At 41.1% G+C, this 17,663-nt stretch overlaps 1 protein-coding gene across 1 annotated transcript in view; it reads left to right on the plus strand.

Annotated features, from left to right (window-relative positions):
- The first annotated feature begins 2,896 nt into the window (after window positions 1-2,896).
- Diaph3 (diaphanous related formin 3) overlaps window positions 2,897-17,663 on the plus strand; it is a 444,266-nt gene continuing 429,499 nt past the window's right edge. The window contains exon 1 of the mRNA XM_050159516.1: window positions 2,897-3,085. Within this exon, the coding sequence (XP_050015473.1) occupies window positions 2,969-3,085 (117 nt within the window). The 5' untranslated portion in view covers window positions 2,897-2,968. The remainder of the gene's footprint in view (window positions 3,086-17,663) is intronic.

Here is a 17,663-nt window from a genome sequence, read left to right on the forward strand (position 1 = left end):
ACCATCACCTACCCTCAGGAGATTCCTTGCAGTCAGGCAGCTTGAACCTAGTTTCTCTGAGCTGGCCTGCTGAGCAAATTCTACCTATTATAAGTGGCTGTGACGTGACCTTTTCACTCTTTGTTTCTTCTTTCATTATTAGCCCTGTCCTGCTGATGGAGCCACACTCTTTGCTTAGCTCAGTAGACCAGTCATTGTGATTTATAGGATGATGTGTACTTTTCTACAACCGAAAGCAGAATACAATTATTTTTTTAAAGCTAAATTAGTTTGAATTTTGTCTTTTGACATCATATACTGTTCACTCTTTGAGTATCTGCCACAGAGTCGGTCATAGCTCCACCATGCTGTGCTACTAGAAAACATCAAGACGTCGAGTCATTAAACTACCCAAACTTCCTGACAGTATGCAACCCAGGCCAGTCCTCCTAACAATGTTCTATGAAGTTCCCCCAAACCACCCAAGCAAAATGCAAATCTTTCAGGAGCTTTATAATACTTCCAAAAGTTCCCTGTGGTTCACCATTGTGATTGTTCTTATCCTCTGTAATAACTCTAAGTTGTCCTAGCTACAGATGTTTCCCCTGGCGCTCTCTGGCTGCAGGACACCCATATACAGCTCTTTCTGCTGTCCATATATTGTCTCTTTGAACCTGCAGCATTCCTTTTTGAAGTATTTGCTGATGGAGAAGCAAAGAAAGTTAAATACCATCTTCACCACCATACAGTTGATAAATAATAAGAATTAAACCTGCATCTATGTTGGTTATCACGACACAGAGAAAGCAACTTCTCTTGGAAGCTGACTTAAGTAGCATATGCTCATTGAGGACAAAAAACATCTGGTCATGTGACATAATAAAAACTAGCATGAAAACAAGAAAAGTAACAAACACTATCTGCATGGCAAAAACAAAACAAAACAAAACAAAACAAAACTTAAACCTCCAAAAGCTGTAGATGAAAACTTACTCGGACCTTAGGCTCATGTTTCTGAACCCCTGTGTTAATCTCTGTGGAATACCTACGATTGTTTCTTGTAGCGAAATCAATACTTCATGTTTACCTGTCTTGGCTCACATCACCTCTGTATGGGCAGGAGATCAATATCTTTAAGGAAATAGTTCGAAGGCAAAGATGACTTTTAAAGGCGAAGAAACAGTGATGTATGAGAAAACTGCATTAGTCACGAAATCTGACCTTCAGCGTACACAGGAAATTCTTCTACATGGTTTCGCTTCAAGGACCTTCAATATATGCCCGAAACATTTCTCCTACTCTGTGTTCTTGACCTTCTTGGCTTTGCTGCCTGCTCTGCCCCCTATGTGAATGCCCTGCCATTCTTCTGCCCGAGAAAATCCATGTGTCCTTTCTGTTGTAACCACCCTGCCTCTCTTCTATTCAATAATGGAATTGAATCTTGGTGCCAGCCAGAGGAGAAACTTGTCTCCTCGGAAGAGATGTGACATTTCTGACAGTTTGTTGCACACACGGGAGCCATGGCAATGAGCATGTGTTGGATCATAGGGTGACCAGAGCTGCTTGGTTATGTATACCCCTTGATCATTGTTTAAATAAAAACCTCATTATCAGTGTTCCAAAGATGGACTTGGGGGGAAGGGGTTCCTGGATCTTTTTATTTGTTCCCCTTCCCAGTGTGGCCACACTGAATGGATCTCCAGTTTTCTTTTCTTTACTTGTCATATTGGGGACAGGTGCCTGAGTCTACCTTGATAAGGATGTTTAAGCCCAGATTCTGACCCTAACACTATTGCTTTCCTGTTCTTTATATTTAAGATTTCCCCTTGTTCTTGTAAAAGCTGTTACAACTTTTGCATTGGTTATTTGTGTAAATTTCTGTGAACGACATTAAACTGTTAACTGTTTGGACTGTGTTTGATTATTTATTTATTTATTTTTAAATTTTTGGTTGACCCAGGGTAGGCGTCCTCTACGTGCTCAATAAAGTGACCTAAGTTCCAGAAAAAGCCACACCTGCGTTAACAGTTCTACAAGGTTGTTTGACTGATGAGAATTCCCGGATTTGTGGCCAGCTGGAATGCTGCAAATCCAGGACCATATAATCTTGGCTCTCCCTTGATCTAACACAGTGACGATCACTTGATAACTTTTGCTCTTCCTTAAAGGCTCACTAGCTTGCACCATCCTCAACCTCAAACCAAAGATAGCATTTGAAGGCTTTTTTTTTCTTTGTAACCCGCTTACCTAATGTGTTTGAAAAGTTCCTTGATGACTTTTTTTTTTTTTTTTTTTTTAACCGTGCTTAAATTACCGAAAACAAAACTTGACGAAAACTGTTACTACTTTGGAATGTGGTATTTGGGGCCACCTGAGTTTAAGTTACTGGGCTAAGGCCATGCATTCTGGGTTCCAGCGTGAACTCTCGTATTCCCCTTGAGGTGACAGTTCTGTTTTTTCTACGAACGGTAATCAAGTCTAGAGTCGTGGGCGCTGGCGAGTACAGCCCAGAACTACTTCTCCCAGGCACCCGAGACCTCTAAAGACCAGTCACAGGGCTTACCCGTTGATTTCACATTCAGCGCTGCTCAAACAGTACCGGAAGAGTCGCCCGGCCATTCAGTTTTCAAGAACCTACTCTCAGAGGGCAAGCAAAGCCCTGCCAGCGACTCTCGTTAGCTGCACAGTCTTTCCAAAACCCGTCTCCTCACAGTCTACCTCCCGGGCGTGCCGCCTGCACTGACAGAGGGCGGGGAGCGCAATGGACAGGCCGAAGGGCCAATCGAACCCAGGCTTTGGCATACCCGGAAGGGGCGGAGCGCGCATCGCCGGCTCCGCGGCGCGGGATTGGCTGAGCGGGCTGCCTGCGGTGGCGGGAGATTTCGGATGTGTTGGCTGGTCCCAGAGCAGCGGTTGATTACTGCGTGGGATCCGGAAGGTGCGCCCGCGGAGCAAGGCCCCAGGTCTGGTCAGATCGCGACCCGGGAAGATGGAGGGGTACCGGGCGCGCGCTCCTGGCCGGGACAGCAAGGCGCCGCGTAGGAAGGGCCTGTCGCCCGCGCGGCCCGCAACCTACTACGAGCCCGGGGAGAAGCGCCCCAAGTTGGTAAGTGTGGGCCAGAGCTATGGGGTGCGGCGATTCCCGGGGCCTTCAGCTCCCTGCGGCCCAGGCTGACAACCACTGCAGGCGGGAGCTAGATTTATTTCAGAAGGCCAGAGCTGCTAATCGGCTTAGATCCACGGAGACAGGGCGGGATTCGATCCCCATCCGGAACCAAGGCCTCGCTCTCTCTGAAGCCTCGCATTTCTTAGGGCTGATCAGAAAAACGTTCAAATGTCTCTGTACTGACGTCATCCAGACGGATTCTGTACTTTTAAACAAGTTGAAATTCCACCCCACCCTTTTAGTATAACTGACTATAAGACTGAAAGTGAACTTTTAGCTAATAGTACCTCCCCGCCCCCGACTCCTGTATCTTAATCCAACAAGAACTTTTGAAGGTTTATATATTTTTTCAAGTTGAGGCAACTGGTTTTCAAACTTGGCGGGATGTGTAGTCACTGCTAAAGAATGTCTTGTTTAGTTTGGAAGGAGTCTTCAAGTATCTGAAACTCGTTAATCGGGTTGGCTTTGCGCTCTTCTTTCTAATTTTTTTTTTAATTTAAGAAATAACACAAATGATATGTAAGTTTATAAGTGGAAGCATTTTATTGACATTGAGGTTGACAGTTAAGTAGGACTGGCTACTTCTTCCACGGTTTTATATATAGCTTATGAATGACAGCTTTACTTCTGTCCAAACCATTTTCTTTGGGTGTGAGAAGGTAGAGTTGAGCTAAGTAAGAACCTAATAAAGCTTTACACAATGGGGGAAAGGTTAAATTTCATAGCGACATCATGATGTAACCCTGCATTGTACGAGAGTACACAATTTCTTTACTATTCTCCCAAAGTAGATCTTCACAACAACCTTTTGTGTGGTCAGAAAAGAAGCCCGCCTTACAGAGGTGCATGTAAAACTTGGTCACTGTCGGGGTCATGTAGACTTTGGGTAAAGGAGCCACGATGTGACAGTTTTCTGTGGTCTATGTTCAGTTGGTTTCTGAATTCTAGGAGAATCATAATTATATCTGAGGTGAACTTTGTGTTCTTACTGTGTAAGGGAAGAGCCACGGTAAGGTTTTTATTCATGTCAGCTGGAAGAAATATTGGTAAAGAGGATGATTTCATCTGGTGTGTCTGTGTGGGTTGGTATATTTTGGTGTAGTCTAACAGAATGGGAGATTTTTTACTGTCTGTTAGTTTTACTTACAAGTATGGGGCAGTTCTTTTTTTGTTGTTGTTTGGCTTTTTTTTTTTTTTTGGTTTGTTTGCTATAGTAACATTTGTCTTTTCTGGATAAATAAAATTTGAAAAATTTAAGCCATGACTCACAAATTAGGGATATAATAGATTGCGACTCACTTGCTAAGTATAGTATTACTTGCAGTTGAATACAAGTGAGGGCAGAGATAAGGGGCATCAGAATACCGAGATTCTGCTGCCTTGTGCAACTGTGGGACTGCTTATACAGAAGTGGGCCTCACCATAAGAAGAGGGGATAAGTTGTGGCAAGGTTAGGGATGTGCTTCATTACTCTTCTTTGCTCAGGTCTTAGACTGAGTTGGAGGGAGTTAATTTGATCCTAAAAGATTCTGTCCACTCTGAGAAGAATCCATGGGGTGATGAATCTCTTTTTATAATTTACTTTCTGGACTAATATCACTATATCTTGTCTGGACTCCAATGGTCCATGATTTAGGAAGTGTGATTTTCCATAGTTTATAGCATGGCAATCCTGAATAAATATTTCTTAGTTATGCCATATTGGCCATACCATTTGTTAAAAGTCATGCAAAGGTGAAATGAAATCTGAAACACAACGTATTGAAGGTCTGGTCTTGCAGCTAATTTAGGACCCCCTTTTTTTTTTTTTTCCTGTTCAGTGGTCTCACTTCAGCTTTCTGTCTTTGCCAAAGGCCCAGTGCCCAGTCTCATCTGCCTTCCGAGCAGATCTTTCGGCCTGCCTGCCTCCCTGCCTTGATATTCCATAGGGGAGCTCTTGTTTTGGGATGGAGTGTGATCTCTGAGACCATCCTTGATGCTGGCTGTCAAGTCAATTCTTTGCCTTTTCTTGGTTGAGATGAAGCGATATTAACTTGATTTCTCCGGGCCACTCTTATTTTCTGAGTTTTTAAAATAAGTAATGTAGTTTTGCCATTTGGTGGGGACAGGGACGATTTAGTTGTTCATCCCCCCCCCCCCCACTTTTTTAAAGGGACAAGCTGATGGTAGACTCATTGTAAACTGGTTGGTGGTTCTTCTTCTTCTTCTTTTTTTTTTTTTTTTTGGTTTTTCAAGACAGGGTTTCTCTGTGGTTTTGGAGCCTGTCCTGGAACTAGCTCTTGTAGATCAGGCTGGTCTCGAACTCACATAGATCCGCCTGCCTCTGCCTCCCAAGTGCTGGGATTAAAGGCGTGTGCCACCACCACCCGGCTGGTGGTTCTTCTTTTAGTTATGCCCCACCCCACCTCTGGTGCCTACTGAATCCTGTTTGGAAACGATAGACAAATGAACTCTTGATTTTTACTGAACGTAAAACTGTTGGCTTTGAGTCATTAGTAAATTGGGTAAAAATATTTGTAGCTTATTTCCTGTCTTCCTAGATAAGTTTGAACAGTAGAATCTGGTCTGGAAGTGTGTAATGTTGGGGAAGAAGGACCTGCTGTGAACTGTTTGTAAACTACCACCTTGGTTTCGGTAGAAGATACGGTAGGCGCCTTATGTTGAGACACTGGGATAGCCACTGGGGATAGTGCAGTTGAAAGGTGCTGACAGGAAAGGTCAGTGCCTCTGTAGAGACTTTAAGAGGGAGATTGCATTCAGCAGAATCCCTGTACCTGGAACCTGCCCGAGGTCATTTAGGCCGTACCTGTTTCCTTTCTTGAGCAGAACTGTGTAGAAAGGTTTTTCTGTTTGTTGTGAAGAAGCCTTGCAGTGGCACCTTCACCCCATTGCTGTTAGCTACATAGAACTTACCCACTGACTGTCACCAGGTCCAGACTGACCAAGACATGTGACATCTGGGAGAAGGCTTCATCTGTGTGGGTGCCAGCATCTAACACAAGACCTGTAAATCAGTAATCCAAGCTGGTAGAGGAATTCTTTAATTAGGAATATTCATTAAAAGTTCTCATACCCTTGTCTTAATGCTTTCTATCAAGTGATTGCATTTGTTTGATTATATCTTTATAATTTCTTCTGTTTTGGTTGTGAAGTCCCCCCCCCCCTTCTATCCTGTTACCATGGCTCTTACAATGTTTCTGCCCCATCTCTTGTACAATGACCCCTGAGCTATAAATGTAGGAATTAGATGTATCAGTTGGGACTGGGGTGTAAGTACCATTTTTGGGCACTGATAATGATCAGTTGGACTTTATGAATGAACAAGGTTCATAAAAACCAATACATTTAAGTATTTGGTAGGTAGACAACTCTCAGAACCAGAGGTTTGTGAGAACTCTGAGCAGATTGTTGCCAGCATTTATGAACCAAGACATCAAGGTAGATGAAATAGCTTAATTGGCTCTAGTCCAGGTAGTCCTTCTTTTGGCTATAACTGTACTAGTTACTTGAGCCTAATTTGTTAACTGTATTTGGATCTTCTGTAACAGTCAGACTCAGTTATTGTGGTTAAACTTCATTGGTTTGGTCTTTTGTGTCCAGGGCAGATGCTCATTCCAAGGCCATGGCTTCCTACAAAGTTTGATTGTCATTCGAGTAAACGTGAATTATATAAAGGTGCCGACAGTCACCCAGTCCTGATCCTTAATTCCTGCTCTGTTTCTTGTTGGTTTTAGAAGTTTGAGTCTTATGGTTTCTTTTTTGATCTAAAAACCATTAACAATATTAACAATATCACACATGACAGGGTAATTAATGGGATGATTACGATCAAAATAATCATACACATGTGTGGAAATGTTGTAATGAAACCCATTATTATGTATAATTGATACATAATAATAAACTTTTAAAAATAAAGAACAAAAGGAATAAACCACAAAAAAAACCAATATCTCTAATAAATGTATAGGTAATGATGTCATGGTTATAAGTAGGTTGTGAGATGGTGGTGGTGGAGAGGTGGCCGACTTGTCTTTATTATAGATTTAGGAAGAGGTGAGATTGGAGCAGGCAGCTCAAGACAAGTGTCTCGTATACTTATAATTTTGTCCTGGGCTGCCTTCTCTACAACTCTGAAACCCGGACAATGAAACACTCCTCAGAATGGTGGCTGAGAATGTGTTTGAGATGGCATGTCTCAGAAGAATTCTAAGCATTACACAAAGAGATAGGCTACACAGTGATGACGTTAAGAAACATCTCCAGCTACAGAAGGAAGTAAACTACAGGATAAGGCAACAGCACTTGAGATACTTTGGCCGTGTTGTGAAAATGATGGTTGATTCCTGAAGATAGCACTGCTTGGAGGAGTGCACGGGATAAGGTGAAGAGGAAGGCTCCCAAAACGCTGGATAGGCAGCATTAAGAAAAACTGTGGAACCGTGGGTATGACAATAACACAAGCTTCTAGGACTGCCCAGGATAGGAACAACTGGAGAACCGCCCCCCCCCCTAAACAGGCTGCCCATGCATGCTTAAGCATTGTGACTGCATAAATGATGACGGTGCTGATGAAATCAGAACAGGCTTAGTGACCTTAGGGCATGCTTAATTTACAGTCTAGGTGTGTTTGGAAGACAGTGTAGGAAGATGCTCCACTCCTTATTCTGTGGAGCCTTTGGCTGCTACCGTCTATGGCAGAAGAGAACTTTCGTGTTTGCTGGCTACAAGTGGTAGATTATTTTGGGTTGTTAGAGTGAGAGTAGAAGCTTTGCCTGGGGAGGAGGAGGAGGTGACGTGACGATGGAGAGGTTAGTGATCCAGCCCTCAGACACTGGGAGTCAGGCAGTGCTCTCCAGCAAGCATGGCCAGCCACGTCCACATGTTCCTGCCACGTCCAAAGCAGCGAAGCCCCACCAGCACACTGATAGTGGTTCAGAGAAACTGACGTGGACCTTCTGCTATCTAGAACCTCTGCATAAATTTGTGTTTAGTCACCAACTTTGTACTAATTTTTTTTTTTTCCTGGCTGTTACAGGAAGCCAAGCAGATACTATGGTTACAAGGATGATCATGTTGAAAAGTCTTAGAACCATCTAATCTGTTTAAATTTCTTCCTGAGACAGAGTCTCACTCTGGCTGGCCCAACTACATAGATCAGGCTGGCCCAGAATGCACAGATACTAGGTCAAAGTAAACAATCCAGAATTAGATCATGTTCTTAGTTGAAAGTTTGGGCACATTCATGCTTATCATGAATGCAACAGTCTGCGTAATGGATCAACAACCATAGTAACCTTCACTTACCAGCAAAATCACTTTATTTAGTCTTTGTGATGAGTAGAACCCGCCCTTTCAAAAGGAACCTCCCACTCCCACCAAAACCTCTTTAAGTTTAGACAGAGGAAAACTGAGGGAGATTCAGAGCTTAATATTTTGGTCAAGGTTATGTAGCCATAAGAAGTCTAGGCTTGGTCCTTAAATCACACCTCTTTTTAATGTATGACTTATGAAAAATGCACCAGTGGCTCTTTGGGGATTACGGCTAAATGCTGAGAATAGAGATATGTAGTGTTTAGTATTTGTAGACTGGGGTGGCTCTTTTTCTTTGAGGGTAAGGATGGGTGGGCATAGGGATGATTGTCTCAGATTTAGAGCAAGGCTTAATTGCTTTTTTCAAAGACTCGTGTCTTTAATTATGAAGCAAGCGAAGTGACATACATTTATTATACTGTGAAGCCTTGCATCTCATCTAGTCTGTCTTGTAGCAATTGCTTCTAAGCAGATGTTACCTGAAACACCTTTGTGCAGTTGGTGGAGTGCTAAAATTTGTCATGCTTTTATTATTGTTGCCTTGAATTAACTCTGCTTTATGGCAAAACTTTATTGCTGTGTCCTAGGATCTTTATATATTTATTGCCTTATAAATTGGATTTAAAATTGGCTTTTTATATAGAAGGTAAATTAACATGTATATAACTTGTTTATGTTTGCAGAATAATACAAGAAAAACAAAGCCCTGCAAGGTATTACACTACTGTAATTGTCTTTAACTGGGCACATAGTGTCATCTAAACCAGGAAGCAGGTGAATGCTGAAGAATATGCTTACTTCACACTCGTGCTTGTTTATCCCAGAGCCTCATTTGACTTTTAGATCCATAAAATATAGATTAAGCATAACCTTTTACTACATGGGATATTAAGGATCAAACCACAGGCTCTTTTTGAACAGCATCTACAAAGGTAATGTCTTCTCAATAGCAGCAGGATAGCACCGAAGCACCTTACTATTTTGAGTAATATTTCTCAAATAGCGAGGCAAGTGTTCATTATTAACTTAGGGGACAATTTGAGAGTTTAAGAACGTTTAGCATTGTTGCCGAAATGATCAGGTTCCCAGTTCCTTTTGCAGCCTTTCTAGAAGTGCTTGCTGTGGACTTTACAGCTTCCTGCCATTCTTTCTTACTGTTCTGTCTTTGTTTCGGAGGCCTGGGTAACCTGAGTGGTAAGGGCTCCCATTTGCAGGCCTCGGATCCCAGTTGGGCAGCTATGGCTGGCAGTAACATAACCTTGTTAGGTGCCTTTCTTTTTACACATGTGAAGCTAGTCAGTTCTGCAGATGAAAAGTTAATATGTCATAGGCCCAGAGGAGCAGCGTTTGGTTCACCGTTCCTCCTGAGCATTTGCTATTTTTCGGGTGCTGCTTTTGCTATGATTGTTATAGTAATAGTAGTAGTACATTCCTGTTTGTATTTTAGGCACATATATTGGATATTTGACTATCTTTCTCATCCTGGAAAATCTTAGTCAAACCAGGTTTGTTCCTCCTGGTGTAGAGGCAGAAATATTATTTTATTATTATTATTTGGCAGTGCCAGGTAACAGCAGAGGCGGGCTGTGTCTGATGACGAATGGTCAGGACAGGTGCCAAAGCTTTCTGAGGAGCGGTCCTTATTTGTAAAATGAGGCCCATAAAGTTGTGAGAGTTATAACCAAAAGAAACGGAGCAACTGCAAATTGACAGAAAACGCTTTGATGGTCTGGAATTGTCTTGAATGATAATGAAAATAATGGTACTAATACATGTGTAGATATAAAGCAGAGCATAAGTGTACTTACGGATCTTCTGTAGCCTCAAACTAAGCCAGATTAACATATAAATCCAAAACAAAACTATAAAACCACTAAAATGCAAATTAACAGCACCATTAGTTTAATGTGATTGATGATTTGTTGCTGAAACTAAGTCACTATTATTGGATTTAATAGTGCTTGAATCAAACAAAGATTTTCCAGTTTAGCTTTTTGCTTAATGATGAGATAAAAATGGTGTCAATACTTATCAATAGTGAAGGATGTATACAGCAATTGTCAGGTTGGTTCTAATAGGTTTCTCGGGTAGAACAGAGCCTTGCAGGCTTAAATATATCTTTATATATTTAATCATAAAAGAGACACCAGTAAGTTTTAAAACATGAAGTTTTATCAATCTCATTGTAATGTCCTTTTTCTCTCCCTTTAAATTATCTTTTTGTCATTTACTTGAGGTAAGGTCTTACAAGGCTTAAAAATTAAAACTTTTTTTTTTTTTAAAGAAGCAGGGTGTCATTTTCACTACTTTTCTCTCCTTTTAAAAGTAAATCTGTGAATGGAATTAATCTTTTCTTTGTTCTCCACCCTTGAGCATCCTGGTACATATTAAATAAATACTGGGCAGGACGGAGGCAATGATTTAATGTATCAAATGAGGGCATTCTTTGTGCTGAGGGATTTGAGCTGTGTTGAGGTAGGTGAGATCCAAGTCATGCCTTCATATGTTAAAGAATAGCTAAGTGCCAGTTCAGATGCCGCCACTTCCTTCAAGGGCTTATGCTGTAGAATATTTTGAAAACCTTAGGTGTGTTACATGGATTAATTGTGAGATTTATAATGCATTTATTTGATGAATTTAAATTAACTTTATATGAGACAGTGTCTAATGTGGTCTAAACTAGCTTTGAACTCACTGTACTGCAAAGGTTGGTCATGGGTTCCTGATCTTTTTACCTCCATCTTCCAAACGCTAGCATTACAGGCATGTACTACCTCTCCTGTCTCTATTTGACTAATTTTATTGTGGACTATTTCCCTAGGATATGGGGAGTTTTGTCTTTAATTGCTTCATTTTCCCAAGGTAGGATGTGTATTTGTATCATTAAGTAAAACCTTCTAATGTTCCATTTTTAAATAAAAGGTTTTCACATTGGTGACATTGATTATGAATGTTAGAATGAAACTGTTTTTGTTTATTGAAACTTTGGATAGAATTCAATTCATAATGACAATTACAATTCATTTTTAATGAATAATTTGACAGCCTGAGAAATGAACATAAAAAATGGAGTACATATAATCTGCATCCAGAAATCCAATGTGACAGGTTCATTTCTTTATAAAGGGTGAAGGTCTCCAATTAAAATCGTGTTCTAACTTCAGTCAGTCGCCCGTCAAAGAGAGTTTTGCTCTTATTGATATGTTACCTTCAACAAGCTTTCAGTTCCTTTCTGTATATGCTCTCAAGCCTGAGGGTCCCTTTGTCTGTGGTGCCTGGTATAGTCTTGTAGAATCTGAATGCTTGCCTAATTGAGAAGCCAAGTTACCCTTGTAACTTTATACCACTTGGTTCCTTAATTCATTCTGATTAATTTAAGTTTAAATGTAATTAAGATAGCCTAAATGTCCTTTTCCTTTTATAAAAGGCTCTAGTGGTGTTGGGCGAAGGCACGTCAAAACTACCAGAAATTTTCATGACTGGCCTGTTCTATGGCTTTGGAGCTCCATCCATAACAACTGTGATTTAGGCTTAGGCGGAATTCTTTTTTTTTTTTAAAATTGTTTTTATTGAGCTATATCTTTTTCTCCATTCCCCTCTCCTTCTACCCTCTCCCATGATCCCCATACTCCCAATTTACTCAGGAGATCTTCTCTTTTTCTACTTCCCATGTAGATTAGATCCATGTATGTCTCTCTTAGGTTCTTCTTTGTTGTCTAGGTTCTCTGGGATTGTGAATTGTAGGCTGGTTTATGTCTAAAGGTCATTTATGAGTGAGTACATACTATATTTGTCTTTCTGGGTCTGGGGTACCTCATTCAATATATTTTCCAGATCATCCATTTGCCTGCAATTTTCAAGATATCATTTTTTTTCTGCGGTGTAGTACTCTATTATGTAAATGTACCACATTTTCCTTAATCATTCTTTGGTCGAGGGGCATTTAGGTTGTTTCCAGGTTCTGGCTATGACAAATAATGTTGCTAAGAACATAGTTTAACATATGCCCTTGTGGTATGATTGAGCATCCTTTGGGTATATACCCAAAAGTGGTATTGCTGGGTCTTGAGGAAGGTTGTTTCCTAATTTTCTGAGAAATCGCCATATGATATGCAAAGTGGCTGTACCAGTTTGCACTCCCACCTGCAATGGAGGAGTGTTCCCATTATCCTCCATTCTCTACAGCTTAAGTTGTCATCAGTGATTTAGATCTCGGTTAGGTGGAATTCTTAATCTATATGTGAGCTTCCAGTTTCCTATCTGTGAGATGGACTTGATCAATATCTGTAGTTTGTTGTAAAGATTAGTTAGGTTAATGTTTTTTTTTATGACAGTTAGGCATAGTGTTTACCAGTTCGTATGAGACACCTTTTACGAGTTCTGCTGTTTTTTAGGGCACTTCAGAGCATTGGCAGTCTCATCACTATGAATGTAGCATGGCATGCAGAGCTGATCATGGTGAAGGGGATCTGACAGGAACTCTGCTATGAACATTTTCACCTTTTTGCCTCTTACTTCTCCTTCCTTTCTTCCCCGCATTCTTTCCTGTCAGATACTGGGACTGGGATTGTGTCTAGTCACTCTGCCCCTCACTGGAGTGGGGCACATAAGATTAAGTTTAGGCCTTAGACCTCTTTTCTTCTTTTCTTCTTAATCTCATTGTCTGGCCCCTGACCTTGCCTCTCTTTCTTTCTCTGCCACCTTCCTCTGTCAACATTTGTTTCTTACTAAACCCCTACTCCTGAGAAAGAGGTAACCCTGGAGCTTTCTTTGATCCAGCATCCCTTCAAATTACTTACTTCTTCCCACCTCACATAGGGTGAAATATGAATAGATAAAGTGACCTTTGGATCCCTTGTCTTGTCTCAGATCTCCACACTTGGAGGAACCTGGCAGTCACCACAGTGCTGAACCTGACTGCTGCATCCCGGTGGAAACCCTCCCCGCTATTTGACCTGCTGGCCCTATTGTATGGGTTTGAACACTAGTAGGCACATGATCATCAGTGCTGCGGCCACCTTGCTCTGACCCTGCGCAGGGCACTGTCTTAATCACTTACTCCTCCCTCACACACTACTTTGAAGCAGGACTCTCACATAGATCTGAAGAGGCATGGGGTCCTTGCTGAGGTGTCCTAGCAGGGAACAAGACTTGATAGATAGGCAGTGTGATTGAGCCCTGAGTTTTAAGTCACTCTCTGGTCACGCCTCTCTATTTTTTTTCAGTGTTTATGCTACACATTATTACTTTTTTATTTCATCATTTTATTTAATCAAAATAAGCATTATTTTCTTTTTTATAAGTTTGTTATGTAAGATGCCCCCAAAGACAGCATCTCATGATCTCAGATAGCCCACATTGTCCTCAAACTTGCTGCATTGTTTGGCTGTCGGAGTTCTAAGACCCTTCAGGGGAAGTTCTGTGTTCCATAGGTCTTCATATTCCAGACCTAACAAGTGGCTTGCTAGTTTCAGGGCTTTCTCTCTATCTATATCCTGCTTGATTAGTAGAACTAAAAGACTTAAATATAACCAGGGCTATTAATATTGGAAGTATATGAAGAACTCAAAATGTGCTTTCCCCTGCTTTATTAAGGTATTCTCTTTGCAAATGTGTAATTGTTTTGATTTGGTTTAGGTGATTCAACAATTTTGAGGGTAGAAATAAAAGTATTAATCAAATTAGGCAAGAACACTTGGTGATAGTTTAGTTAATTTCAAACTATCAAAATTTTAAAAATTAATTTTCTTTAATTAGTTATTGAGGTGATTTTTAAAAAAAATATTATGTTGAAGTGTGGTTATGTCTATGGCTTCTGCTTTATCCTGAATCAGATAGGTACAGTTTATAGGGATTGTACTTTGCACTAAAGCTTAAGTAACACATAGTGTTGTGTGATATTATTCCTGGGGAGACATCAACAAACATCTCCTCACCCCAGGAAAGGAACCATTGTACCTAACACACTGTATCTTAATGTGTTTTTCTTCAAACACACTGTATCTTAATGTGTTTTTCTTCAAGATGGAAGGTTTTGATCTTAGAAGAAATTGACACATAAAATATATGTGCATATATGTGAGAAATAAAGAAACGTCAGATATTCATTTTATTTTTTCAGAGAGGAACTTCATCAAAGGGAGAAATTCTCTCATAAAGTGTGCGTTCTTATCAGTTCCAGTCCATATGCAGGGACTGTGCCTTTCCCTGCAGTTCTCATCCTTGATCCCAGAGTTGTTACTACTTAATAACCATTTGGAGGTGTGATCATCCTAAGTCTTTTGATTTTGCTTTTCTTTGTCCTTTAGCTCAGAAAATGCCTCATCTTGACTGTCTGTCTGGGTGTGACTGTGGTGGTCTGTCACAGCTGCGAGGGACAGTGGGAAAGGGAATGAGCCCAGACCTGATTTATAGTTGACCTTGATTCCATCCTTAGACTGGCTACTTAGCAGCTCTGCCGCTCAGTTTTCTGACCTCTGAGATGGGGATGGTAACTCTTCTGTAGGGAGCCTGGCACATCAGTAATTGCAGTGAGTACACAGAGTGTAGGGGCCATAATGATGGAAACGTAGGCTGTGTCCTATGGGAACCCAGGACTATTAGCAAGTGTGGATTCATAGTCTAGGGCCATTTGCCTTAGAGGAACAGGTCACTGTGTGGTGTCTCTTTTAAGCTCAGGAATGGGAATGGTGACCTCCAACCCAGAACTGAAAGTGAGCAGCTTCTCACCTTTCCCTCATCAACCGTGCAGTCTAACTTTGTTCATCACCAGGCATCTGCTTCTCCACTGTTCCTCTGGACAATGTGACTCGCACTGTTTTTAACTCATATAGCCAGGTCTGAGGTCTCTCAGGTCCAGGTATGCCTATATACCCATGGTCAGTGAAGAGGAGACTGATGTCCATGACTCTCACAGGTGTCCAGAGGAGAGGGGAATTAGACTGACACTGCTTGGGTTTCTATTCTGTCCTGTGTTTAACTGTGGCCAGTGAAGGCTACTGGACCCACCTTCATGACATGCGTTCTAGGGAAGGGATGGTGTGCACAATGCAAACAAATCAGCATTTTATCCACTATATACAGATGTATTTATGTAGCTGGGAGGCTGCTTGTTCGTTTCCCAGCTGCTCAGACTCCTGGAATGATCACACAGAAATCTGTATTATTGACATACTGTCTGGCCAATAGCTTAAGCATATTCCCAGCTAGCTCCTACATCCCACACTAACCCACCTCCATTAATCTGTGTGTTACCACGAGGTTGTGCTCCATCGCAAGCATCTGTCCCCAGCTGCTATGGCTACATGGCTTCTCACTAATTCTGCCTAATTTCTCCCAGCATTCAGTTTAGTTTCCCCTGTGTAGCTCTGTTCTGTGAAGTCACTGGCCAAAACAGATTTATTCATTAACTAATAAAGGCTACATATAGACAGAAGGATTTTCCACGCTACCTCCCCTTTTTTATTTAAATAAAAAGGAACGCTTTAACTTTAACATAGTAAAATTACATATAACAAAACAGGTATCAAAAAAGAATTAGTTATAATATTTATATCTACTTTATCTTTTTTCATAACTCAGGAAAACTATAATTATAACTATCTATTTTTTAACTTCTTCAAAGACCCCAGAAGGATATAATAGTACCTAAATTAACAGGAAGTGCATTATAAGCAACTTCCAAAACTCTAGAATTGACAGAGATATCTCGCTACCTGGACAGTCACCCAAAGTTCTTCAGTAACATTGCAGGCACCTATTTTCAGCCTACTGGCCCACAGTCCTCTGTCACAATTCATGGAAGGTTGGTATTTATCAAAAAGGCACATTTGATAAGAGGAGGTTAGGCAGCCCTCCTGAAGCAGGGGGGTTTGAGGGGTGAGTAGGACTGTTTGTAGGGTGACAGATGCAGCCTGAACAGAGGGATGGACCTGGCATGATCTTAGAGCGCAGAGAGAATGAAGTAGGTCCTCTTACTGGATTTGGTAGCATTAGAACCTGGGTTCCGACACTTAGGTCCTGGTTACTCATCCTCAATAGACCAATTTATACTGCAAGCAGAAAAAGATTCATTTGATATAGCCGTATTGGGAAGAGGAGACAAGAGGTTTCATAACTACTCCTCTCCAAGTCTACTGCTGTGGTACAGATGTGAGACTTAGGTTTAAATTATGCAAAAGATATTCAAATGTCTGCTGTCATTGTCAAAGTGTGGTCCTGCCCTCCATTGTCTTGGATCCAGTCTATCCAGCAAGGTGATCTATGAGATCTCAGATTTTCCCCTGGCTTCAGCCTTTTCCTTCCCCAGCAAGAGATTTCTGGGGAACTTACAATATATAGGGGTGATCCATTATTTCAAGAGTCTGATAGCCAGAGGGAGCATAAACATCTCTCTAGGGTATCTTCCTTTTTCCAGAAAGGTTTACAAGACCACGTATGGAATTACTAAGGAGAGAACTAATTGCTGATGCTTCAGTAATTTGGGGATTGATGCAAAAGAGAGGTGTTAGAGCTGGAGCAGGGACAAACAATAGCTGGTGCTGGGCTTTCTGGAGTCCTCAAGGCCAGGGCTCTCAGTGTGAACATAGGAGAGAGAACTTCTTAGAAATATTGCTCATAGTCCCAAGGGCTATGTTTAGACATTTGTTAAGTATTTTTTCCTTATCCTCTTTTCTTTAAACAAGCTTGGCCGTTCCTTATGCCCTTTGGACTAATCCTGTATTAAAAAACCAGTTTTGTTTACAGAATTAGCTGAGTTTGTCCCAAAATTGCTGTTACTGGCTTTTAGTGTTTGGGGAGCATTTCTAATGTCTTTAGTAAATGGCTCTGGAAGAGTAACCAAACAAGCAGTGAATGTCTCTGGACAAACAAACAGCTTAAAAGTCCCTGAAGTAAATGATTATTTAAGCACAGGAGCAATCTCCCACAGTGGAACTTTTATAATATACTGATTTTATTCGACTGTTATGTATTATTTAAGTTGGTTATGTGCAGAGTGTTTTTTCAACATGCACACTATTGGTGACTAGAAGAGTAAAAGCCCTCATCCTTCAGTTGGTTTGGGACTGAGCTTCTGCTGCCTTCGCTGTGTGCTTTAATCTGTACACTGGCTTGTCTGTTACCAATTCCTGCCATATTTTTTTATATTTTTGGTTGTAAGCCTAGCCTTTAACTTCTCCAGGCCCCTCCATTTCTCTCTCTCTCT

This window comes from Alexandromys fortis, unplaced genomic scaffold (assembly GCF_014885135.2).
Source record: "Alexandromys fortis isolate MF-2015 unplaced genomic scaffold, M_Fortis_MF-2015_v1.1 scaffold_113, whole genome shotgun sequence".
Taxonomy (NCBI): domain Eukaryota; kingdom Metazoa; phylum Chordata; class Mammalia; order Rodentia; family Cricetidae; genus Alexandromys; species Alexandromys fortis.